Source organism: Glandiceps talaboti, chromosome 4 (assembly GCF_964340395.1).
Source record: "Glandiceps talaboti chromosome 4, keGlaTala1.1, whole genome shotgun sequence".
In the NCBI taxonomy this organism is placed as follows: domain Eukaryota; kingdom Metazoa; phylum Hemichordata; class Enteropneusta; family Spengelidae; genus Glandiceps; species Glandiceps talaboti.
The window spans coordinates 24,410,187-24,437,544 of NC_135552.1; the positions used below are offsets into that span (position 1 = coordinate 24,410,187).

The window sequence follows — 27,358 nt, forward strand, 5'->3', positions numbered from 1 at the left end:
ATGTATTGTGTAAAGTGCAAATGTATATAGTCTACAAGATAATTGCATTTGAAACACTATTCATTGGCATTGCAAGTATAGAATGAGTTAAACAAAAAATATACATTGTCATTGGTGGTATATTCCGAAAGCATTATTAGTTATATATTATTACTTCTTAAATCGCCTATCTCTATGTTAAAATATGTCGAGTAAACTGGCTCATCTATTCAATTACTATAATTGTTTTTGTGCACAGCTGCTTCAATTCCTCCGTTTGACAATGACCAAAAACATGTGCTGTGTTTTACAAAAATCAGGTGAGGAATGCACGGATGGTAAAATCATGGATATGTGTGGAAATGAAGACGCTGCATTGTGTCCCCTCTCATGTGAAGACGTCTCCGGTATAAGTGAATGTATCGAAGCTGGTGCATGTGAACCTGGTTGTCGGTGTTCTTCTGGAATGGTTCAGCAAGACGGGGAATGTGTAGATAAAGCAGACTGTAGATGCCCATATGATATGTCAGTATTCGGGGTACCGTTTTCGGATTTACTTGTTTCTGGAAAGACATTATCACCAGAAGTTCTAGATGAACTTGCCGGTGTTGGTAAGGAACAATCAACCGTTGCTCCAGGTACGGATACAAGCAATAAAACTACCCTATCAACTTTCTTTAGCTTTGTTGATTTATTTGTAAGGTAAAATAAATTGTGGCAATATTTATATTTGAAAGTGACAAATAAATCAGATAAATGATGGAGAATGAAATTACTGGTACAAGAATATAGGTAACTCGGGCCAACCTGATGACATTTCTATGTATCTATCATATAATATATATTTACTTTACGTAAACTTCTATCTACTTAAATGTCTTTTTGAATGTGACGTAAACTTCTATCTGCTTAAATGTTTTTTTTTTGAATGTGCCTTCAGTGATAGACATTTAGGTATGGCTATTTATAAAGGAAATGTGTACTTTGGAGCAGACTGTTCGGGTTCACATTCGGACAGAATGAAATTACACAATCGCAATATGAAAGTCAAATATCAAGCTATTGAAATGAGGTTGCAGTATAATAGCGTCACGGAGACATTTAACATACTCGGACGAAATGTCGCGTTTACATGCATGGAACTGAAAGATACAGAGAACAAATCGAACAGAGAAAGATATTTTTAAATGATCCCACAATTTTTTAGTAATTGCTGTGCAAAACATTTTCCAATTATTTGTTTTGTATTTTAAACCTTTACCTCTGTAGGTACCCAAGGGATACCTCCTGTCATTTACATTGATAGCTCAGATACCTTGCAGGTGGCCTGTAATAATTGGTAAGTTTGACCATAAGTTAATATATTTTTTGTACATATTATATCTTTGAATATTAACATCAACTTCCCTACGCGATGAAATCAATAGATAGATAGGTATAAGTATAAAGGTGAAACGAGATATATTATTGTTATTTTAACATGACCACAATTTGATTCTTTGTTTTCATTTATTTTTATGCAGCACTTGTGAAGAAGGTCAACTACACTGCACGGCAGAAGAGTGTGATGGTAAAAGAATTTTCTTCAGTCATATGCAGACATACCAATTTTTCTTGTCGCAGCGTAATTTACAAAATTATTATTTTACGTATAATCATTGTGCAACAGTCCAATTTGCAGTCGCTTGCAATACCAGACCTTAAAGAAAAGTTCATAGTTAAGGTAGATAATGGTAAGAAATGCACAGTCATTAAATAGTATAATAATTGCATTTTGAGTAGACTTGAAAATGCAACATGATTATCGACATGATGTCCATACTTTGGAAAATCACAGAGCAGTTACCGGTTTTTCTAGAAGTAGTTTTATGCATTAGACATTTATGCGTGTGATACATCGCAAATAAGTACTGAATTGTTTTATATTCTTGTAGTCGATGGACAGTGGTCTACATGGAGCCCATGGTCTTCATGTTCAAAGGACTGCTTAGGTGAAGGAGATGAATCGTCTACAAGGATTCGTGGACGGTTTTGCACTGAACCAGAACCACAGGGTAATGGCGAAGACTGTGTAGGAGTAAATACCGAAGAATTGGAATGCCTAGTCGAAGGTTGCCCAAGTAAGTGTTTAGTTATATGCTGAATTTGGACGACTATTTAACGGGCAATTGTCTTCCTTGATATTGCCATTAAATTGTATGTTAAAGAAGAAATACCTGTCAGAGTTTAAGTGACACTGTGAACACATTTTTTTAATCTGCATGATCTGTGTGTGTTTTAACATGCACTTTGCAACATATATCGGATTATACTTTTCCCAATATATTTCTTCATTCAGCCAGAAAATACGCATTCTCCTTGGCTGAACGAAGAAAAACATTGGGAATAATATCTAAATATACAATTTCTTATAAAGTATAAATTCTAGACAAATGATCAAGATGTCGTTAAAGTAATAACGGTCATAGTTCAACTACAAATGTGTTAACCTCCACAACTATTTCTCACCCCTCTTAACATTGAATACTTTAATTCACCTTTGCATGTTTACTAGGCGATACACTCCTCCTTTCACTATGTTTTCAGTTCGCCCTTGCCTGTACACGTTCATGCATTAGAAGGAATTGATTAGTTCCAATGAAACATTTTGAAACTAAATCACGTTTATTTCCCTTTCTAAAACCAGCTACACCCACTGTCGCTACTCCTCCAATGATACCGCCATTTGCTTCAGCACAACCGGGTAAGTTATTATATTGACAATGTCATAATTATGACAATGTTTTAAGGAAATATATGTATGCTAGTCCGTATTTCTATTCCTATTTGTTCCATTACATCTCGTTAAGTGAGAGGCCATATTTTATATTAAAGGCATTAGCAATAAATTATACATTATACAGGTGGTTATTTTAATTAACAATATGCAGTCTTAAATACTTACAGCAATAAACTTACAAAACTTACAGCTCTAAAACGACAATTACACACCGTATTGACATGTATATCCTAGATTGTAGTACCAATGTGGTAGATATATATATGTCTTCCACATTGATATATGTATATATATATATATATATATATATATATATATATATGTATATATATATATATATATATATATATATATATATATATATATATATATATATATATATATATATCATCATATCATATCATATCATATCATATCATATCATATCATATCATATCATATCACTAAAGGAAAGCAAATATGATTAAATGTATTACCGTATTGTATGCAGTTGTTGACGGTGAATGGAATTCTTGGTCACCATGGGGAGATTGCAGTATTACTTGTGGTGGCAAAGGAACTGTAACAAGAAGTCGAGAATGTAATGATCCGCCTCCTTTGGGTGGAGGGAGAGATTGCTCTGGCTTGAGTAGTCAAACAAAGTACTGCTTACCTGAAGATTGTGATGGTATGTATGTATGTATGTATGTATGTATGTATGTATGTATGTATGTATGTATGTATTGTGTATGTATGTGTGTATGTATGTATGTATGTATGTATGTATGTATGTATGTATGTATGTGTGCGTGCGTGCGTGCGTATGTATGTATGTATGTGTGTGTGTGTGTGTGTGTGTATGTATGTGTGTGTGTGTGTGTGTGTGTGTGTGTGTATGTATGTATGTATGTATGTATGTATTACTTTCTTTGTTACGACACTGATGTTTCAATATGTTCGCATGTAGCTAGGGTTATTGAGCTATTTGTTTATGTTTGCTTACTTCCTGTATAGTATTGCAAATTTCAACATATATTGTTTAATCAATTTGTTTTCAGTATATTGCAGTCAGTACACCTCTTTACGCATATTTGTAGGTAAAAACGTGTATAGGTCGATTCACGTTAATGGCTTTCAACAAAAAATTTGGAAGAAGCAAATTATAACAGATTACAATGATTAACATGACGTTAGATTATGTGGATGAGTGAAAAAGACAAATGAATGTAATTAACAATACTGCAATTGCCCGGACATCAAGCCATAAATGAAAAATATTTATAAATTATAGTCCCCAACATATGTTGTAAGGTTTATAATAACTTTCTTAATTTAGTTGACGGTGGTTGGGCCTCGTGGTCACCCTGGGGAGAATGTACGGTCACGTGCAATGGTGGCAAACAGACACAAACAAGATATTGTGATGATCCCGTACCACAGGGTCGAGGCAAGGACTGCAAAGGAGCAACAGACAAAACTCAATCCTGCAATAACAACAGATGTCCAGGTAATATTCATATCTGCGAAGATAAAAATCATCCGTATGTCATGTCAAATAAACCTGAAGTATCGTGGCATTATTGAATAGACAGTGCTGTTAGATTAGTTAAACACGATAGTAAAAGAATCGTTTTATTTACCTTTCTAGTACTGATCATTTGAATGTGTGACTTCTCTCATTTTAGTTTGCGTAAGTGTTCGCAATATATTAGTTCAGTATTTATATATAACTCACTATTTAAATCTCTAACAGTTATGTTGGTCATGTTTTCAAACAATTTGTTTATTTTGAGGATGTCGATGCATGTACCATATGTGTGTTGAATGAATTGCAAGAATCTAACTTCATTGAATACGTTATTTATATGTTCAGGATAAGCTGAAAGACTTGTGTTTTGGAGGATATTTGTTTTAATGTTTTGATGTTCATAATTACAGCGAATATTCATTCTGTTGGAAGACAAACTATAACGTGTATTATAATTTATCAATGTTCATGTCATTCTTATGGTTTTTGAAAGGTGGAATACATTTAAAATCTTGTTATACAACATCCTGAACAGCATCTTTGTGACTGAATGATATGTATTCAGGAGCCATTCGTATGCTACCTATGAAGGAGTTTTGAATATTTGGAAATGAATAAATAGTACTAAGTTCGGTTAAATAGAAAATCTCGACTGTTTTTAGATAATGCGTTTCACCTTTTTCTATACTGTAACTTGTCTTACAACATTTATGGGTCCATGTGTCCTAAAATAAATTATATTTGATTATGGCTTTTGCGCTGTGGTAATGTATAGTTTTCATAAATATCATTCCTTCCTATAAAGTTTACAGTACATTGCCTGACGAACATCTTAACTTTAAATTTACAGAAGAGGAATGTACTAATGGTAAGAAATACTTTGAAGACTGTGATGAAATGCAATTGTGTCCCGCTACATGTGACGATAGAGCCAAACAATCAGAATGTGTTGAACCTGAGGCGTGTGAAGCAGGTTGTTACTGTCCAGATGGTCAGCTGGAACAAGATGGAGAATGTGTGGATATCGCTGACTGCAGATGTCCATATGATATGTCAGATTTTGAAGGGGAAGAAGTACAGATTGTGAGACAGGGTAAACTAGTTACAAGTAAGTAGTCATCAATCGATCGATCGATCGATCAATCAATCAATCAATCAATCAATCAATCAATCAATCAATCAATCAATCAATCAATCAATCAATCAATCAATTAATCAATCAATCAATCAATCAATCAATCAATCAATCAATCAATCAATCAATCAATCAATCAATCAATCAATCAATCAATCAATCAATCAATCAATCAATCAATCAATCAATCAATCAATCAATCAATCAATCAATCAATCAATCAATCAATCAATCAATCAATCAATCAATCAATCAATCAATCAATCAATCAATCAATCAATCAATCAATCAATCAATCAATCAAAGAGATTTATATAGCGCCAGACTCCACTACGTAGCAATGTTCAATGGCGCTTTACAAAAGTGTGGATATATAGAGATGTCAGTCGTCTCTGCTAAACAGATAAGTCTTGATGCGCTTCTTAAAAATATCAAAGCTAGGTGGCTGGCGCACTTCTAGAGGGACATTGTTCCAAGCGAAGGGGGCGGTACGCGAGAAAGCATGATCACCATAGGTCTTCCGGTTACTGCGTGGTACATGAAGTAGGATTTTGTCATTTGATCGGAGATTAGATCAGATATATAAACAGGAGCAGTGTTGTTCAGAGCTTTGTATGTGAGTAGCAGGATCTTGTATTGGATTCTGTAGTGTACTGGTAGCCAGTGTAATTCCATAAGTATAGGGGTTATGTGGTCATATTTCCGTGTGCGAGACACAATTCTGGCTGCTGAGTTCAGGGCATGCTGAAGTGGTAGAATGGATGATGATGGTAGACCACACAAGAGTGCATTACAGTAATCTAGTTTTGATGTGATTTGAGCAATGTATTAACATCTGACAGACTTCCTTAGTTAGATACTGGCGAATATGGCTTATTTGACGGAGGTGGTAGTAAACTGACCTGCATATCGTATGAACGTGCTTACATAGAGTGTAGTTTTCATCAAATGTTACTCCTATATTCCGTGCGGAGTTAACAATTGGAATAGAACTTGATCCCATTATCATGTGATCAATGGGACGAGGTGAACGGTTGAACTGGGACCATAACAGAAGTACTTCAGTTTTGCCATCATTGAGTTGGAGTTTATTTTCTGTCATCCACATTTTTATTTCATGAACCATTCCTTCCATCTCGTGTACTGTAGATATAATGTCAGACTGGGAGAAATACTGATAGAGTTGATTGTCGTCGGCATACTGATGAAAGTTGATATTGTGATTTCGAATGATCTGAGCAAGTGGTAGGATGTAAAAACATACCTGTACAGAAATTGCAGTGTACCTATTGGACGATTAACAATATTACAGTATTGTTCACTTTGACTTATATAACATACTAAATATTCTAATTGTAAAGCTATCGAGTAAACGTATTTTCGGAATGTACCATCGCTATATATTTTAGATTCGTTTTTCTTCCTTATTTGCAAATTTTAGACATTCTTAAGTAATAGTCAAAATACATCCCAATCAAGCATAATTTGGAATATTTACTTGAAGGAATGTTCTTGTTGATTAATCCTTTCTAGATCATATATAATATTTTTTATCTTAACATTGCCCTCCGTTTCAGCACCAGTTCTAGGTGAACCAGGTCAACCATTTGGCCCAGGTGGACCCGGTGGACCTGACGGACCAACATTAGCAACAGGTCAGCGTATTCGATATACTTGATATATTTTAAATGCTTTTATTTCTTGTAGGACAAAATATATTTTGATTTGTCTGTAGTGTGTGAGATAGTTGTGTTAATATATAGAAAAAAGACCTTTCCTTGAAACGTTATGCCCAGTTTCAATTCAAATTCAAAAAAGTCTATGTAGATGTAAGGAATAGAAATGAAAAATATAGCGTCAACTTGAAATAGAAGAAGCTTTGTACAAACGGTAGCATATTGCCACCATGTAACGAAACCTGATATTTTCATTTGGAAAGTCTCTAGGTGTACTGTTGTATTGATATTGCTAGTACAGAGATGGTGTAACTTGTAGCTACTGTTAGGTTTGTGACACAAATAATGTATTTGTATTGATAGAACCTGCTCCTGGTCAGCCTGGTGGACCTGGTGGACCGTTTGGACCTTTTGGACCCAAGGGGCCTGGTGGACCTGGTGGACCAACGCTTGCAACAGGTGACATTTAATAATTTTCATGACTGTTTCTTAGACTCACAATGCATATCCAGTACCAGACATCACCATTATCCCAACCAACACACTGGGCTTCATGTTTTGTTAAATGAGAATTACTATTTCACACTCGATCAGTTATATAGTACACATGAAACATGTACATACGTGTGAGAAAATTAAATGTATCATAAATTGAAACTGGTGAGACTTAAATAACAAATTGGTCAACATCACTTGAACTGTTTCAACTCTGTCTTCACCTTCAGAACCGGAACCTGGTCAACCTGGTGGGCCTAACGGACCATATGGACCGGGAGGACCGGGAGGACCTTTCGGACCCAAGGGGCCTGGTGGACCTGGTGGACCAACGCTTGCAACAGGTGACATTTAATAATTTTCATAACTATTTCTTAGACTCACAATGCATATCCAGTACCAGACATCACCATTATCCCAACACACTGGGCTTCATGTTTTGTTAAATGAGAATTACTATTTCACACTCGGTCAGTTATATAGTCCACATGAAACATGTACATACGTGTGAGAAAATTAAATGTATCATAAATTGAAACTGGTGAGACTTAAATAACAAATTGGTCAACATCACTTGAAATGTTTCAACTCTGTCTTCACCTTCAGAACCGGAACCTGGTCAACCTGGTGGGCCTAACGGACCATATGGACCGGGAGGACCGGGAGGACCTTTCGGACCCAAGGGGCCTGGTGGACCTGGTGGACCAACGCTTGCAACAGGTGACATTTAATAATTTTCATGACTATTTCTTAGACTCACAATGCATATCCAGTACGTACCAGACATTACCATTATCCCAACACACTGGGCTTCATGTTTTGTTAAATGAGAATTACTATTTTACACTCGGTCAGTTATAGTACACATGAAACATGTACATACGTGTGAGAAAATTAAATGTATCATAAATTGAAACTGGTGAGACTTAAAAAAAAAATTAGTCAACATCACTTGAATTGTTTCAACTCTGTCTTCACCTTCAGAACCGGAACCTGGTCAACCTGGTGGGCCTAACGGACCATATGGACCGAAAGGACCGAAAGGACCGGGAGGACCAGGAGGACCTGGTGGACCTCCTCTGACAACAAGTAACTTATTTTCTTAGTTTAACTTGTAATAGTGTGTCCATCGTAGTTATCAATTAGTGATACATATGATTGCATATGATGTATTTCATTGACATGAAGAGAATGATTCTTTAAAGTGATGCGAAATTGCAAGCATTAAATTCCCTAGACTCTGGAATAGGCGAAACTTGTTTAAAATTAGTTGTTATACAAATTAACGTTGGAAGTTGTCATGTTAAGTGAACCTTTGATATAATACTAGATAATATATGACATTGCTATCTTTACATTGCCCTCTGTTTCAGAACCAGGTCTGGGTGAACCAGGTCAACCCTTCGGCCCAGGTGGACCCGGTGGACCTGACGGACCAACATTAGCAACAGGTCAGCGTTTTCGCTATACTTGATATATTTTATAAATGCTTTTATTTCTTGTAGGACAAAATATATTTTGATTTGTCTGTAGTGTGTGAGATAGTTGTGTTAATATATAGAAAAAGACCTTTCCTTGAAACGTTATGCCCAGTTTCAATTCAAATTCAAACAAGTCTATGTAGATGTAAGTAATAGAAATGAAAGACATAGCGTCAACTTGAAATGGAAGAAGCTTTTGTACACACGGTAGCATATTGCCACCATATAACCTAACCTGGTACTTTCATTTGGAAAGTCTCTAGGTGTACTGTTGTATTGATATTGCTAGTAAAGAGATGGTGTAACTTGTAGCTATTGTTAGGTTTGTGACACAAATAATGTATTTGTATTGATAGAACCTGCTCCTGGTCAGCCTGGTGGACCTGGTGGACCGTTTGGACCTTTCGGACCCAAGGGGCCTGGTGGACCTGGTGGACCAACGCTTGCAACAGGTGACATTTAATAATTTTCATGACTATTTCTTAGACTCACAATGCATATCCAGTACGTACCAGACATTACCATTATCCCAACACACTGGGCTTCATGTTTTGTTAAATGAGAATTACTATTTTACACTCGGTCAGTTATAGTACACATGAAACATGTACATACGTGTGAGAAAATTAAATGTATCATAAATTGAAACTGGTGAGACTTAAAAAAAAAATTAGTCAACATCACTTGAATTGTTTCAACTCTGTCTTCATCTTCAGAACCGGAACCTGGTCAACCTGGTGGGCCTAACGGACCATATGGACCGGGAGGACCGGGAGGACCTTTCGGACCCAAGGGGCCTGGTGGACCTGGTGGACCAACGCTTGCAACAGGTGACATTTAATAATTTTCATGACTATTTCTTAGACTCACAATGCATATCCAGTACGTACCAGACATTACCATTATCCCAACACACTGGGCTTCATGTTTTGTTAAATGAGAATTACTATTTTACACTCGGTCAGTTATAGTACACATGAAACATGTACATACGTGTGAGAAAATTAAATGTATCATAAATTGAAACTGGTGAGACTTAAAAAAAAATTAGTCAACATCACTTGAATTGTTTCAACTCTGTCTTCACCTTCAGAACCGGAACCTGGTCAACCTGGTGGGCCTAACGGACCATATGGACCGAAAGGACCGAAAGGACCGGGAGGACCGGGAGGACCAGGAGGACCTGGTGGACCTCCTCTGACAACAAGTAACTTATTTTCTTAGTTTAACTTGTAATAGTGTGTCCACAGTAGTTATCAATTGGTGATACATATTAATGCATATGATGTATTTCATTGACATGAAGAGAATGATTCTTTAAAGTGATGCGAAATTGCAAGCATTAAATTCCCTAGACTCTGGAAATAGGCGAAACTTGTTTAAAATTAGTTGTTATACGAATTAACGTTGGAAGTTGTCATGTTAAGTGAACCTTTGATATAATACTAGATAATATATGACATTGTTATCTTTACATTGCCCTCTGTTTCAGAACCAGGTCTGGGTGAACCAGGTCAACCATTTGGCCCAGGTGGACCCGGTGGACCTGACGGACCAACATTAGCAACAGGTCAGCGTTTTCGCTATACTTGATATATTTTATAAATGCTTTTATTTCTTGTAGGACAAAATATATTTTGATTTGTCTGTAGTGTGTGAGATAGTTGTGTTATTATATAGAAAAAGACCTTTCCTTGAAACGTTATGCCCAGTTTCAATTCAAATTCAAACAAGTCTATGTAGATGTAAGGAATAGAAATGAAAAACATAGTGTCAACTTGAAATGGAAGTAGCTTTTGTACACACGGTAGCGTATTGCCACCATGTAACCTCCTAACCTTGTACTTTCATTTGAAAAGTCTCTAGGTGTACTGTTGTATTGATATTGCTAGTAAAGAGATGGTATAATTTGTAGCTATTGTTAGGTTTGTGACACAAATAATGTATTTGTATTGATAGAACCTGCTCCTGGTCAGCCTGGTGGACCTGGTGGACCGTTTGGACCTTTCGGACCCAAGGGGCCTGGTGGACCTGGTGGACCAACGCTTGCAACAGGTGACATTTGATAATTTTCATGACTATTTCTTAGACTCACAATGCATATCCAGTACCAGACATTACTATTAGCCCAACACACTGGGCTTCATGTTTTGTTAAATGACAGTTACTATTTCACACTCGGTCAGTTATAGTACACATGAAAAATGTACATACGTGTGAGAAAATTAAATGTATCATAAATTGAAACTGGTGAGACTTAAATAAAAAATTTGTCAACATCACTTCAAATGTTTCAACTCTGTCTTCACCTTCAGAACCGGAACCTGGTCAACCTGGTGGGCCTAACGGACCATATGGACCGGGAGGACCGGGAGGACCTTTCGGACCCAAGGGGCCTGGTGGACCTGGTGGACCAACGCTTGCAACAGGTGACATTTAATAATTTTCATGACTATTTCTTAGACTCACAATGCATATCCAGTACGTACCAGACATTACCATTATCCCAACACACTGGGCTTCATGTTTTGTTAAATGAGAATTACTATTTTACACTCGGTCAGTTATAGTACACATGAAACATGTACATACGTGTGAGAAAATTAAATGTATCATAAATTGAAACTGGTGAGACTTAAAAAAAAAATTAGTCAACATCACTTGAATTGTTTCAACTCTGTCTTCACCTTCAGAACCGGAACCTGGTCAACCTGGTGGGCCTAACGGACCATATGGACCGAAAGGACCGAAAGGACCGGGAGGACCGGGAGGACCAGGAGGACCTGGTGGACCTCCTCTGACAACAAGTAACTTATTTTCTTAGTTTAACTTGTAATAGTGTGTCCATCGTAGTTATCAATTAGTGATACATATGATTGCATATGATGTTTTTCATTGACATGAAGAGAATGATTCTTTAAAGTGATGCGAAATTGCAAGCATTAAATTCCCTAGACTCTGGAAATAGGCGAAACTTGTTTAAAATTAGTTGTTATACAAATTAACGTTGGAAGTTGTCATGTTAAGTGAACCTTTGATATAATACTAGATAATATATGACATTGTTATCTTTACATTGCCCTCTGTTTCAGAACCAGGTCTGGGTGAACCAGGTCAACCATTTGGCCCAGGTGGACCCGGTGGACCTGACGGACCAACATTAGCAACAGGTCAGCGTTTTCGCTATACTTGATATATTTTATAAATGCTTTTATTTCTTGTAGGTCAAAATATATTTTGATTTGTCTGTAGTGTGTGAGATAGTTGTGTTATTATATAGAAAAAGACCTTTCCTTGAAACGTTATGCCCAGTTTCAATTCAAATTCAAACAAGTCTATGTAGATGTAAGGAATAGAAATGAAAAACATAGTGTCAACTTGAAATGGAAGTAGCTTTTGTACACACGGTAGCGTATTGCCACCATGTAACCTCCTAACCTGGTACTTTCATTTGAAAAGTCTCTAGGTGTACTGTTGTATTGATATTGCTAGTAAAGAGATGGTATAATTTGTAGCTATTGTTAGGTTTGTGACACAAATAATGTATTTGTATTGATAGAACCTGCTCCTGGTCAGCCTGGTGGACCTGGTGGACCGTTTGGACCTTTCGGACCCAAGGGGCCTGGTGGACCTGGTGGACCAACGCTTGCAACAGGTGACATTTGATAATTTTCATGACTATTTCTTAGACTCACAATGCATATCCAGTACCAGACATTACCATTATCCCAACACACTGGGCTTCATGTTTTGTTAAATGACAGTTACTATTTCACACTCGGTCAGTTATAGTACACATGAAAAATGTACATACGTGTGAGAAAATTAAATGTATCATAAATTGAAACTGGTGAGACTTAAATAAAAAATTTGTCAACATCACTTCAAATGTTTCAACTCTGTCTTCACCTTCAGAACCGGAACCTGGTCAACCTGGTGGGCCTAACGGACCATATGGACCGGGAGGACCGGGAGGACCTTTCGGACCCAAGGGGCCTGGTGGACCTGGTGGACCAACGCTTGCAACAGGTGACATTTAATAATTTTCATGACTATTTCTTAGACTCACAATGCATATCCAGTACGTACCAGACATTACCATTATCCCAACACACTGGGCTTCATGTTTTGTTAAATGAGAATTACTATTTTACACTCGGTCAGTTATAGTACACATGAAATATGTACATACGTGTGAGAAAATTAAATGTATCATAAATTGAAACTGGTGAGACTTAAAAAAAAAATTAGTCAACATCACTTGAATTGTTTCAACTCTGTCTTCACCTTCAGAACCGGAACCTGGTCAACCTGGTGGGCCTAACGGACCATATGGACCGAAAGGACCGAAAGGACCGGGAGGACCGGGAGGACCAGGAGGACCTGGTGGACCTCCTCTGACAACAAGTAACTTATTTTCTTAGTTTAACTTGTAATAGTGTGTCCATCGTAGTTATCAATTAGTGATACATATGATTGCATATGATGTTTTTCATTGACATGAAGAGAATGATTCTTTAAAGTGATGCGAAATTGCAAGCATTAAATTCCCTAGACTCTGGAAATAGGCGAAACTTGTTTAAAATTAGTTGTTATACAAATTAACGTTGGAAGTTGTCATGTTAAGTGAACCTTTGATATAATACTAGATAATATATGACATTGTTATCTTTACATTGCCCTCTGTTTCAGAACCAGGTCTGGGTGAACCAGGTCAACCATTTGGCCCAGGTGGACCCGGTGGACCTGACGGACCAACATTAGCAACAGGTCAGCGTTTTCGCTACACTTGATATATTTTATAAATGCTTTTATTTCTTGTAGGACAAAATATATTTTGATTTGTCTGTAGTGTGTGAGATAGTTGTGTTATTATATAGAAAAAGACCTTTCCTTGAAACGTTATGCCCAGTTTCAATTCAAATTCAAACAAGTCTATGTTGATGTAAGGAATAGAAATGAAAAACATAGTGTCAACTTGAAATGGAAGTAGCTTTTGTACACACGGTAGCGTATTGCCACCATGTAACCTCCTAACCTGGTACTTTCATTTGAAAAGTCTCTAGGTGTACTGTTGTATTGATATTGCTAGTAAAGAGATGGTATAATTTGTAGCTATTGTTAGGTTTGTGACACAAATAATGTATTTGTATTGATAGAACCTGCTCCTGGTCAGCCTGGTGGACCTGGTGGACCGTTTGGACCTTTCGGACCCAAGGGGCCTGGTGGACCTGGTGGACCAACGCTTGCAACAGGTGACATTTGATAATTTTCATGACTATTTCTTAGACTCACAATGCATATCCAGTACCAGACATTACCATTATCCCAACACACTGGGCTTCATGTTTTGTTAAATGACAGTTACTATTTCACACTCGGTCAGTTATAGTACACATGAAAAATGTACATACGTGTGAGAAAATTAAATGTATCATAAATTGAAACTGGTGAGACTTAAATAAAAAATTTGTCAACATCACTTCAAATGTTTCAACTCTGTCTTCACCTTCAGAACCGGAACCTGGTCAACCTGGTGGGCCTAACGGACCATATGGACCGGGAGGACCGGGAGGACCTTTCGGACCCAAGGGGCCTGGTGGACCTGGTGGACCAACGCTTGCAACAGGTGACATTTAATAATTTTCATGACTATTTCTTAGACTCACAATGCATATCCAGTACGTACCAGACATTACCATTATCCCAACACACTGGGCTTCATGTTTTGTTAAATGAGAATTACTATTTTACACTCGGTCAGTTATAGTACACATGAAAAATGTACATACGTGTGAGAAAATTAAATGTATCATAAATTGAAACTGGTGAGACTTAAAAAAAAAAATAGTCAACATCACTTGAATTGTTTCAACTCTGTCTTCACCTTCAGAACCGGAACCTGGTCAACCTGGTGGGCCTAACGGACCATATGGACCGAAAGGACCGGGAGGACCGGGAGGACCGGGAGGACCAGGAGGACCTGGTGGACCTCCTCTGACAACAAGTAACTTATTTTCTTAGTTTAACTTGTAATAGTGTGTCCATCGTAGTTATCAATTAGTGATACATATGATTGCATATGATGTATTTCATTGACATGAAGAGAATGATTCTTTAAAGTGATGCGAAATTGCAAGCATTAAATTCCCTAGACTCTGGAAATAGGCGAAACTTGTTTAAAATTAGTTGTTATACAAATTAACGTTGGAAGTTGTCATGTTAAGTGAACCTTTGATATAATACTAGATAATATATGACATTGTTATCTTTACATTGCCCTCTGTTTCAGAACCAGGTCTGGGTGAACCAGGTCAACCATTTGGCCCAGGTGGACCCGGTGGACCTGACGGACCAACATTAGCAACAGGTCAGCGTTTTCGCTACACTTGATATATTTTATAAATGCTTTTATTTCTTGTAGGACAAAATATATTTTGATTTGTCTGTAGTGTGTGAGATAGTTGTGTTATTATATAGAAAAAGACCTTTCCTTGAAACGTTATGCCCAGTTTCAATTCAAATTCAAACAAGTCTATGTAGATGTAAGGAATAGAAATGAAAAACATAGTGTCAACTTGAAATGGAAGTAGCTTTTGTACACACGGTAGCGTATTGCCACCATGTAACCTCCTAACCTGGTACTTTCATTTGAAAAGTCTCTAGGTGTACTGTTGTATTGATATTGCTAGTAAAGAGATGGTATAATTTGTAGCTATTGTTAGGTTTGTGACACAAATAATGTATTTGTATTGATAGAACCTGCTCCTGGTCAGCCTGGTGGACCTGGTGGACCGTTTGGACCTTTCGGACCCAAGGGGCCTGGTGGACCTGGTGGACCAACGCTTGCAACAGGTGACATTTGATAATTTTCATGACTATTTCTTAGACTCACAATGCATATCCAGTACCAGACATTACCATTATCCCAACACACTGGGCTTCATGTTTTGTTAAATGACAGTTACTATTTCACACTCGGTCAGTTATAGTACACATGAAAAATGTACATACGTGTGAGAAAATTAAATGTATCATAAATTGAAACTGGTGAGACTTAAATAAAAAATTTGTCAACATCACTTCAAATGTTTCAACTCTGTCTTCACCTTCAGAACCGGAACCTGGTCAACCTGGTGGGCCTAACGGACCATATGGACCGGGAGGACCGGGAGGACCTTTCGGACCCAAGGGGCCTGGTGGACCTGGTGGACCAACGCTTGCAACAGGTGACATTTAATAATTTTCATGACTATTTCTTAGACTCACAATGCATATCCAGTACGTACCAGACATTACCATTATCCCAACACACTGGGCTTCATGTTTTGTTAAATGAGAATTACTATTTTACACTCGGTCAGTTATAGTACACATGAAAAATGTACATACGTGTGAGAAAATTAAATGTATCATAAATTGAAACTGGTGAGACTTAAAAAAAAAAATAGTCAACATCACTTGAATTGTTTCAACTCTGTCTTCACCTTCAGAACCGGAACCTGGTCAACCTGGTGGGCCTAACGGACCATATGGACCGAAAGGACCGGGAGGACCGGGAGGACCGGGAGGACCAGGAGGACCTGGTGGACCTCCTCTGACAACAAGTAACTTATTTTCTTAGTTTAACTTGTAATAGTGTGTCCATCGTAGTTATCAATTAGTGATACATATGATTGCATATGATGTATTTCATTGACATGAAGAGAATGATTCTTTAAAGTGATGCGAAATTGCAAGCATTAAATTCCCTAGACTCTGGAAATAGGCGAAACTTGTTTAAAATTAGTTGTTATACAAATTAACGTTGGAAGTTGTCATGTTAAGTGAACCTTTGATATAATACTAGATAATATATGACATTGTTATCTTTACATTGCCCTCAGAACCAGGTCTGGGTGAACCAGGTCAACCATTTGGCCCAGGTGGACCCGGTGGACCTGACGGACCAACATTAGCAACAGGTCAGCGTTTTCGCTATACTTGATATATTTTATAAATGCTTTTATTTGTTGTAGGACAAAATATATTTTGATTTGTCTGTAGTGTGTGAGATAGTTGTGTTATTATATAGAAAAAGACCTTTCCTTGAAACGTTATGCCCAGTTTCAATTCAAATTCAAACAAGTCTATGTAGATGTAAGGAACAGAAATGAAAAACATAGTGTCAACTTGAAATGGAAGTAGCTTTTGTACACACGGTAGCGTATTGCCACCATGTAACCTCCTAACCTGGTACTTTCATTTGAAAAGTCTCTAGGTGTACTGTTGTATTGATATTGCTAGTAAAGAGATGGTATAATTTGTAGCTATTGTTAGGTTTGTGACACAAATAATGTATTTGTATTGATAGAACCTGCTCCTGGTCAGCCTGGTGGACCTGGTGGACCGTTTGGACCTTTCGGACCCAAGGGGCCTGGTGGACCTGGTGGACCAACGCTTGCAACAGGTGACATTTGATAATTTTCATGACTATTTCTTAGACTCACAATGCATATCCAGTACCAGACATTACCATTATCCCAACACACTGGGCTTCATGTTTTGTTAAATGACAGTTACTATTTCACACTCGGTCAGTTATAGTACACATGAAAAATGTACATACGTGTGAGAAAATTAAATGTATCATAAATTGAAACTGGTGAGACTTAAATAAAAAATTTGTCAACATCACTTCAAATGTTTCAACTCTGTCTTCACCTTCAGAACCGGAACCTGGTCAACCTGGTGGGCCTAACGGACCATATGGACCGGGAGGACCGGGAGGACCTTTCGGACCCAAGGGGCCTGGTGGACCTGGTGGACCAACGCTTGCAACAGGTGACATTTAATAATTTTGATGACTATTTCTTAGACTCACAATGCATATCCAGTACGTACCAGACATTACCATTATTACTATTTTACACTCCGTCAGTTATAGTACACATGAAAAATGTACATATGTGTGAGAAAATTAAATGTATCATAAATTGAAACTGGTGAGACTTAAAAAAAAAATTAGTCAACATCACTTGAATTGTTTCAACTCTGTCTTCACCTTCAGAACCGGAACCTGGTCAACCTGGTGGGCCTAACGGACCATATGGACCGAATGGACCGAAAGGACCGGGAGGACCGGGAGGACCTGGTGGACCTCCTCTGACAACAAGTAACTTATTTTCTTAGTTTAACTTGTAATAGTTTGTCCACAGTAGTTATCAATTGGTGATACATATTATGGCATGTAATGTATTCCATTGAAATGAAGAGAATTATTTTGTAAACTGATGCGAAATTGTAAGCGTAAAGTTCCCTAGACTCTGGAAATAGGCGATGGTTGTTTAAATTTAGTTGTTATACAAATTAACGTTGGAGGTTGTCATGTTAAGTGAACCTTTGATATAATAATAGATCATTATGATATTTTTATCGTCACATTGACTCTGGAAATAGGCAATTCTTGTTTAAAATTAGTTATTATAAACATAAACGTTGGAGATGTGAGAAAGTTTAATGTATCGTAAAATGGAACTTGGGAGACGGAAATGAAAACAAATTGTCAGGATCACTTTGATTGTTTGAACTAAGTCTACATGGTCACAACTGGAACAGGGTGAATCTGGCTGGTGGACCTGATGGACCCATCTACTTTATTTAATTAACACTAAAAAATGGTAATTTGTAGAGAAAGCAATATATCAGTATCAATTTGTTGTCTCCGTTAAAACCTGTATCGAAAGCAGTATATCAGCACATCTAAACCGTTGTCCTTGTGCATTTTGTTGCTTTTACAGGTCCAGTAATGATTCCTACGTACTTACAAACATATATTGATAGGGACACAATTCTCCACATTGGTTGTAATAACTGGTGAGTGAGTTTCGTTGTATACATGTAAGACCATACAATTGAATATACTAATTTGTTTGTTTTAAATTCTGTCTTTCTATATATTGTTGTAATTTATACTTAGGCATATTAACTCATTAGCCTGAATAAAATGACATTTAATGTTTCGTTGTTTAAGGCAAAGAATATTAATAATACGAAACGTATAATAATGTCACTATTCTACTTTCAGTACATGTGAAGGTGGAATATTAGACTGTACAAATGAAACCTGTCATGGTAAGATAATTGTTTACTTACACGTGTGTGTGTGTGTGTGTGTGTGTGTGTGTGTGTGTGTGTGTGTGTGTGCGCGCGTGCGCGCGCTTGTGTGTATGTCAGTCTCTGTGTTTGTATATATGTATGTATGTATGTATGTATGTATGTATGTATGTATGTATGTATGTATGTATGTATGTGTGTGTGTGTGTATGTATGTATGTATGTGTGTGTGTGTGTGTGTGTGTGTGTGTGTGTATGTATGTATGTATGTATGTATGTATGTATGTATGTATGTATGTATAAACCATGCAAGTATAGTGAAAGACAAAAGGCAACCAGAGAGCCCTAACAAATACAATACTTGATACTTGAAGTTACATCACTCGGAAATGCAAAAACATTAAAACTTCCAGCATTGGCTATGTATCAATGGCATTTAACAGACAAAATGTTACAAGGTTAATACATACTAGCTTGTGTGGTAATTTTGGAGTACGCTTCTACTTGGTAATCTGTAAGTTGTCACTTTTGAATATATTTCGATCGAATTGTAAACTTATGTATCTAATTGTGGTAATACATTATTTAAAGAACAGAGGTCCACATTTTAATTTGCCTGCAAAGTGAGTTAAAATGTTCTCGTTCGAATCGATTGTTCACGTGTCTCCATGAAAACACACTGACGTCATGAAAGGTACGAATTTCAGTTTGCATTATTAACTTTTTCTAAGTCATTTCGACATACAACTACAGTAGTCCTTAATAGATTAATTAATTTTGACGTGTATTACAATCCTCCTCATTATGTTACACTAGTGGATGGAGGTGTAGGATCATGGTCGTCTTGGACACCTTGTTCACAGACGTGTGGTGATGAAGGAGAATCCGTCAAATTACGTCGCCGTTACTGTAACAACCCATCTCCACAAGGCAATGGTGAAAATTGCACTGAGGTATTGTTTGAAGAGGTGGAATGTAATGTTCAAGAGTGCGTAGGTAAATATAGTAGTTTGCATCAAAAGTAGCCCATCACATGCTGCCTTCTTTTGCTTGTTGAGATGTCATATTATATCACACCAGACCTTAAAGTTGTCTTTTAAAACCATGGCTCGAAAGGTAATCATAAAATGTGAGCTTTACTAGATTGTTAACATTACGCTTTACAAAAGCATCTTTGTCTTTGTCAATAGATTAATACACACATTTAATAAAATTTGAATTATTCTTTTGTAGAAATATCAACTACACCACAAGCAGCACCACCTAAAGTTGGTGAGTAGACTTTCTCGTTATTTACATGAATATAATCATGAGATAGTATTAAATATTCAATTAATTAATTAATTAATTAATTTGTTTATTTATTTATCAAAATAAATGCTTCAAAAGTTGAGTTTCTTGCATTGAAATAAAATACATAAAATAATGTTACATATATAGAATTGAGTCATAAATATAGAACGAGAGAGAGAGAGAGAGAGAGAGAGAGAGAGAGAGAGAGAGAGAGAGAGAGAGAGAGAGAGAGAGAGAGAGAGAGAGAAGAGAGAGAGAGGGAGAGAGAGATTGAGAGAGAGAGAGAGAGAGAGAGAGAGAGAGAGAGAGAGAGAGAGAGAGAGAGAGAGAGAAGAGAGAGAGAGGGAGAGAGAGATTGGAGAGAGAGAGAGAGAGAGAGAGAGAGAGAGAGAGAGAGAGAGAGAGAGAGAGAGAAGAGAGAGAGAGAGAGAGAGAGAGAGAGAGAGAGAGAGAGAGAGAGCTATATTGTTGGAACTTTGGTGGCGACTAACGTCATATGTCTAAAATACTGCCTACCCTTACCCGCTCTTTGGATGTCTTTTAAAGATTGTGGTGTGGTGTTGACCAATTGTTACATTTGTCGTTTCTTGTTATGTGTTCGGTAACTTAGCAGGTGACTTTCTTTGAATGAAAACTATTAGTGTACTGAAGTAAATTTTGTTCCCAACATAAACATGGACGAGACTTTATGTATCATGTACTTGTTGACAAGTTAGTTGAATTGTTTGCTATGGCGGTTTGCCAATCCTTAGCTATTCTTAGTCCTGTAATGTGCTCCGATGTGTACTTACGATATTTGAAAGACACCATCACCCAGCATTACATTTAGACCAGATGAAGCGTTGTTGCATAATGAACTTTGGCAGATGGACAAGTTTGATTGCACAAACCACATCGTTCTTAAAGTTATAAAAATGGATTTGCAACCTTTACTGTAGGATTTCTTGCCCATAATGTAATTAAAAAATTTAAATATCTCCTGCTAACTTTGTGTTTTCATGAAATTTACGGTTTTCAGGAATTCCAACTGGAACTCAAAGGCCTGTGAAAACAACCATAAGTAGGTAGCTCTATATGATTTACGCAAAATTGGCACCATGGTTGATTATGTTTTGTTTTGCACCCTTGTAATACGTATTAATTATTTTAACGTATCTTACCAGCTAGCCTCTCTTGTAGATAGTTTGATAGATCCTGTCTGTTCATCATGTGTATAAATACAGCCCCTTTATCGAATCTGACCATTCGGATTCGTTAATGAATAATAATGTTAAATAAGGAATACTTATTTGTCATTTGTTTTCATATATCATGTAGCTGCAACCTTACCAGGATTGATGACAGCAGCTCCAAAAAAAGCAGGTGGGCATCCTTCTAAACTTTAATTAGTCAAAAGGAATTTGTATTTAGTTAATAAATGACAGGGAAGAGAAAATTCATAACCACAGTTACACGTCATGTTTCACTGTTTGAATTCTGCGATGCTGCAACAAGTTTAGAGTTCATGCATCCATGTTTTGTATTCTGTGTTGATCAAGTTAAAATATTTGGAAGGTATTGATTTCTTTAACATGTTACATCCAAATCCTTCAGCTGATGGAGTATGGAGTTCGTGGTCCCCATGGGGAGAATGTAACGTCACATGTGGACGAGATGGCGAAATGAAACGAAGTCGAAAATGTAATAACCCACCACCATCGAATGGAGGAAAACAATGTAATGGATTAGAAGTGGATATGAAGTATTGCAAGACTCCTGATTGTCCAGGTAATCAATTCCTAAACATATTCATATGACATGAGAGATACCTGTTATATTGTTAAACTTAGGAACATACTCAACGATAGAAGAATTAACATACAATATCATTATGAAATCACCAGTGTTCCATAAATACGTGCTCCCAAAGCAAATATAAATTAACCCATCTCGTCGTCATTTAAATAACTGATATATAAGTCTTTTGGACACTTCAGTACAAGGAGAATGTGACCTTTAACCCCCTCAGTACCAGGCAGTTGATATAGAAAAACGGCGAATATGTCTATAGAAAACATTGGTAAATGTGACAAAGCTCAAAACACAATTTTTAAAATAACTTAAATACAGCGGTGTTTTGTTTGGTCAATTTATATCATGTTAAGATGTGTTGTCATAAGCTTACTGAAAAAAACCCGATTGTTCTTGTCCTCATCTTATTGGTATGAAAGTATCTTCGAGAACTAATTATAATTGTTGATGTTATCAACACAACATCTCTTTTAATGTTTAAATCTACTGGCATTAGAGGACGGAGGTTGGTCAGCATGGGCTCCTTGGGGAGACTGCTCAGCAACGTGCAATGGCGGCACGATTAAAAGGGAGAGAGTTTGTAATAACCCTGAACCACGCAATGGCGGCAAGAAATGTGATGGAATAATCGTGGAAACAAAGGTTTGCAACACCGATCCGTGCGAAGGTACTGTTCTGTTTATCGTTAATTTGTCCTCAAATTTTCAGATGAAACATTATCTAGAAGACAAGAGTAAATGTATGATTTTTGAGGGGTTTCATTCAAAAATACATATTACAAGATCGTGGTTCAACAACTAGTGAATGTTATGAACCCTTTGCCGACTTCAAGCCCTGCTTCATCTATATTCGTTTCAATTAATCGTACTGATGACATTATGTTTAGTGGGACCATTTCCACTATTCTGTATCCATCTCGGATATGCCGTTGAAGATTGTATACCTTATCATAAAATATTTCCTTGTTCATTACGTCACTTCTTTCAGTTACCATTAATACAGCTAAATGATTCACATTTCATGATTGCGTTCTACTGTAGTTGAAGTGTATAGACATAATGCAATATTGTATCATAATGCAATATTGTATTCATATACTTTTATACAATATAAAGTAAAATCTGGTATTTGAGGTTATTTGAATGACTTTCATCATTTTTAGAGAAATGCACCGACGGGAAAATATTTGTAGAAAATTGTGAAGACATGCCTACTTGTCCTGCCACGTGCACAGATGTTGCTGGTACATCAACATGCGTAGAACCAGAAGCATGCGTACCAGGGTGTAGATGCCCAGAGGATTTGGTAGAGCAAGACGGGGAATGTATTCAGAGAGGAGACTGCAAATGTCCTTATGATATGTCCACTTTTGTAGGAGTAGAAGACATTAGTGTATATAAGATGGTACAAACAACTGGTATGGGCATTTTTTTAATCAATAAAAGTTTAGATATTGTTCGACATGTATGAGTTATTACTAATACAGTAGTGAAGGTCTTAATATTTGGGAAACAAGTAAGCTATGTTTCAATGCAGTGGGTCGTAAACAATGGTTTCTTTTGGGAGGACCACCAATGAGGTTAACAGAGTAAGACTTCTTGAAAAAAGGTTCTGAGTATCAAGTTCAATGTATTAGAAATCGAACGGTACAATATCCTACTGATGTTTCTGATGTTAAAATATGCATTATCTTTAATATATATGAAGGGATAGTTTGATTAAAATCGTTGTATCTTACTACAGCACCAGCTCCTGGGGAACCCGGTTTGCCTTTCGGACCTGGTGGTCCACCATTAGCAATAAGAGAGCTCAAATTTCTTAAAATATTCTGTTGTTCCGAAGAATAATTACCCATGGTCTGTTTATTTTGAACTATATCAACTATATCAATGAATCGTTCTAATGTCTCCACAACAATCTCCCGACATTAGTAGCTTACTTTATATAGAATAACATAATAAGTAAAAGCATTAACATGTTAATCATACTTTTAGCTCTACCACCAAAATGCAGTAGATATTTTTGTCAAGAACATTCAGCCTTGGCTGCTTTATATGACATATTCTTAGTGGTATTAGTTTACGTAATATAGGGGAATAGTAAACTATAGTGATTTTTTTAAATTGTCTAACTTATGGGAACAAGATTAGCACCTGATTGAGTTCAAATTAATGCTGATACACAAAGCATAGTTATAGGAATAGGAAACTGTATTACAGTCATTGAAACAGGTTTTGATGAAGTTAAATAAGGTTAAGTAGTGGTAGTCTTTGTGGATATGAGGAATGGAATAAAATGGAACTATCTTTATACATCCCACCATTTAATTTAACTCGCTACTTTCATTTGCAAAGTCTCACGAAATACTGTTGTAATTTGTAGCTATTGTTAGGTTTATTGCAAGCATAACATTCCCTAGACTCTGGAAATAGGCGATACTTGTTTAAAATTAGTTGTTATACAAATTAACGTTGGAAGTTGTCATGTTAAGTGAACCTTTGATATAATACTAGATCATATATGATATTGTTATCTATACATTGCCCTCTGTTTCAGCACCAGCTCTGGGTGAACCAGGTCAACCATTTGGCCCAGGTGGGCCCGGTGGACCTGACGGACCAACATTAGCAACAGGTCAGCGTTTTCTCTATACTTTATATATTTTAAATGCCTTTATTTCTTGTAGGACAAATATATTTTGATTTGTCTGTAGTATGTTAGAGAGTTCTGTTAGTATATAGAAAAAGACTTTTCCTTGAAACGTTATGTCCAGTTTCAATTCAAATTCAAACAAGTCTATGCAGATGTAAGGAATAGAAATGAAAAACATCAACTTGAAATAGAGGAAGCTTTGTACTCACGGTAGCATATTCCCACCATGTAACCAAACCTGGTATTTTCATTTGGAAAGTCTCTAGGTGTACTGTTGTATTGATATTGCTAGTACAGAGATGGTGTAACTTGTAGCTATTGTTAGGTTTGTGTCACTAATAATGTATTTGTATTGATAGAACCTGCTCCTGGTCAGCCTGGTGGACCTGGTGGACCGTTTGGACCTTTCGGACCCAAAGGGCCTGGTGGACCTGGTGGACCAACGCTTGCAACAGGTGACATTTAATAATTGTCATGACTATTTCTTAGACTCACAATGCATATCCTGTACCAGACATTACCATTATCCCAACACACTGGGCTTCATGTTTTGTTAAATGAGAATTACTATTTCACACTCGGTCAGTTATATAGTACACATGAAACATGTACATACGTGTGAGAAAATTAAATGTATCATAAATTGAAACTGGTGAGACTTAAATAAAAAAATTGTCAACATCACTTCAAATGTTTCAACTCTGTCTTCACCTTCAGAACCGGAACCTGGTCAACCTGGTGGGCCTAACGGACCATATGGACCGGGAGGACCGGGAGGACCTTTCGGACCCAATGGGCCTGGTGGACCTGGTGGACCAACGCTTGCAACAGGTGACATTTAATAATTTTCATGACTATTTCTTAGACTCACAATGCATATCCAGTACGTACCAGACATTACCATTATCCCAACACACTGGGCTTCATGTTTTGTTAAACGAGAATTACTATTTTTCACTCGGTCAGTTATATAGTACACATGAAACATGTACATACGTGTGAGAAAATTAAATGTATCATAAATTGAAACTGGTGAGACTTAAATAAAAAATTGGTCAACATCACTTGAAATGTTTGAACTCTGTCTTCACCTTCAGAACCGGAACCTGGTCAACCTGGTGGGCCTAACGGACCATATGGACCGAAAGGACCGGGAGGACCGGGAGGACCGGGAGGACCTGGTGGACCTCCTCTGACAACAAGTAACTTATTTTCTTAGTTTAACTTGTAATAGTTTGTCCACAGTAGTTATCAATTGGTGATACATATTATTGCATATGATGTATTTCATTGACATGAAGAGAATGATTCTTTAAAGTGATGCGAAATTGCAAGCATTAAATTCCCTAGACTCTGGAAATAGGCTATACTTGTTTAAAATTAGTTGTTATACAAATTAACGTTGGAAGTTGTCATGTTAAGTGAACCTTTGATATAATACTAGATCATATATGATATTGTTATCTATACATTGCCTTCTGATTCAGCACCAGGTCTGGGTGAACCAGGTCAACCATTTGGCCCAGGTGGACCCGGTGGACCTGACGGACCAACATTAGCAACAGGTCAGCGTTTTCTCTATACTTTATATATTTTAAATGCCTTTATTTCTTGCAGGACAAATATATTTTGATTTGTCTGTAGTGTGTGAGATAGTTGTGTTATTATATAGAAAAAGACCTTTCCTTGAAACTTTATGCCCAGTTTCAATTCAAATTCAAACAAGTCTATGTAGATGTAAGTAATAGAAATGAAAAACATAGCGTCAACTTGAAATGGAGGAAGCTTTGTACACACGGTAGCATATTCCCACCATGTAACCAAACCTGGTACTTTCATTTGGAAAGTCTCTAGGTTTACTGTTGTATTGATATTGCTAGTACAGAGATGATGTAACTTGTAGCTATTGTTAGGTTTGTGTCACAAATAATGTATTTGTATTGATAGAACCCGCTCCTGGTCAGCCTGGTGGACCTGGTGGACCATTTGGACCTTTCGGACCCAAGGGGCCTGGTGGACCATTTGGACCTTTCGGACCCAAGGGGCCTGGTGGACCTGGTGGACCAACGCTTGCAACAGGTGACATTTAATAATTTTCATGACTGTTTCTTAGACTCACAATGCATATCCAGTACCAGAAATCACCATTATCCCAACACACTGGGCTTCATGTTTTGTTAAATGAGAATTACTATTTCACACTCGATCAGTTATATAGTACACATGAAACATGTACATACGTGTGAGAAAATTAAATGTATCATAAATTGAAACTGGTGAGACTTAAATAAAAAATTGGTCAACATCACTAGAAATGTTTGAACTCTGTCTTCACCTTCAGAACCGGAACCTGGTCAACCTGGTGGGCCTAACGGACCATATGGACCGGGAGGACCGGGAGGACCGGGAGGACCTTTCGGACCCAAGGGGCCTGGTGGACCTGGTGGACCAACGCTTGCAACAGGTGACAATTAA

General features: G+C 37.0%; 1 protein-coding gene and 1 long non-coding RNA gene across 2 annotated transcripts; both read left to right on the top strand.

Annotated features, from left to right (window-relative positions):
• The first annotated feature begins 507 nt into the window (after positions 1-507).
• LOC144434668 (uncharacterized) lies at positions 508-2,028 on the top strand. Its single transcript, XR_013480835.1, has 4 exons — positions 508-617; positions 1,249-1,318; positions 1,503-1,549; positions 1,914-2,028. It is a non-coding gene; the product is annotated as an uncharacterized LOC144434668 (long non-coding RNA).
• LOC144434373 (uncharacterized) lies at positions 1,987-27,358 on the top strand. The gene is made up of 46 exons (XM_078122823.1): positions 1,987-2,099; positions 2,666-2,722; positions 3,249-3,425; positions 4,074-4,244; positions 5,116-5,373; positions 6,978-7,055; positions 7,440-7,535; positions 7,802-7,894; positions 8,217-8,291; positions 9,769-9,861; positions 10,197-10,259; positions 10,545-10,622; positions 11,012-11,086; positions 11,797-11,859; positions 12,145-12,222; positions 12,612-12,707; positions 12,968-13,081; positions 13,346-13,438; positions 13,784-13,822; positions 14,212-14,307; positions 14,568-14,681; positions 14,946-15,059; positions 15,345-15,422; positions 15,812-15,907; positions 16,168-16,281; positions 16,546-16,659; positions 16,939-17,016; positions 17,406-17,501; positions 17,762-17,875; positions 18,102-18,206; positions 18,832-18,907; positions 19,119-19,165; positions 19,964-20,143; positions 20,381-20,419; positions 21,459-21,500; positions 21,758-21,802; positions 22,034-22,207; positions 22,728-22,898; positions 23,394-23,648; positions 24,788-24,865; positions 25,243-25,338; positions 25,601-25,714; positions 25,981-26,085; positions 26,371-26,448; positions 26,831-26,962; positions 27,225-27,358. Exons 2-46 carry the CDS (start codon positions 2,692-2,694, stop codon positions 27,356-27,358), a joined length of 4,656 nt encoding a protein of 1,551 aa, XP_077978949.1. The 5' UTR covers positions 1,987-2,099; positions 2,666-2,691.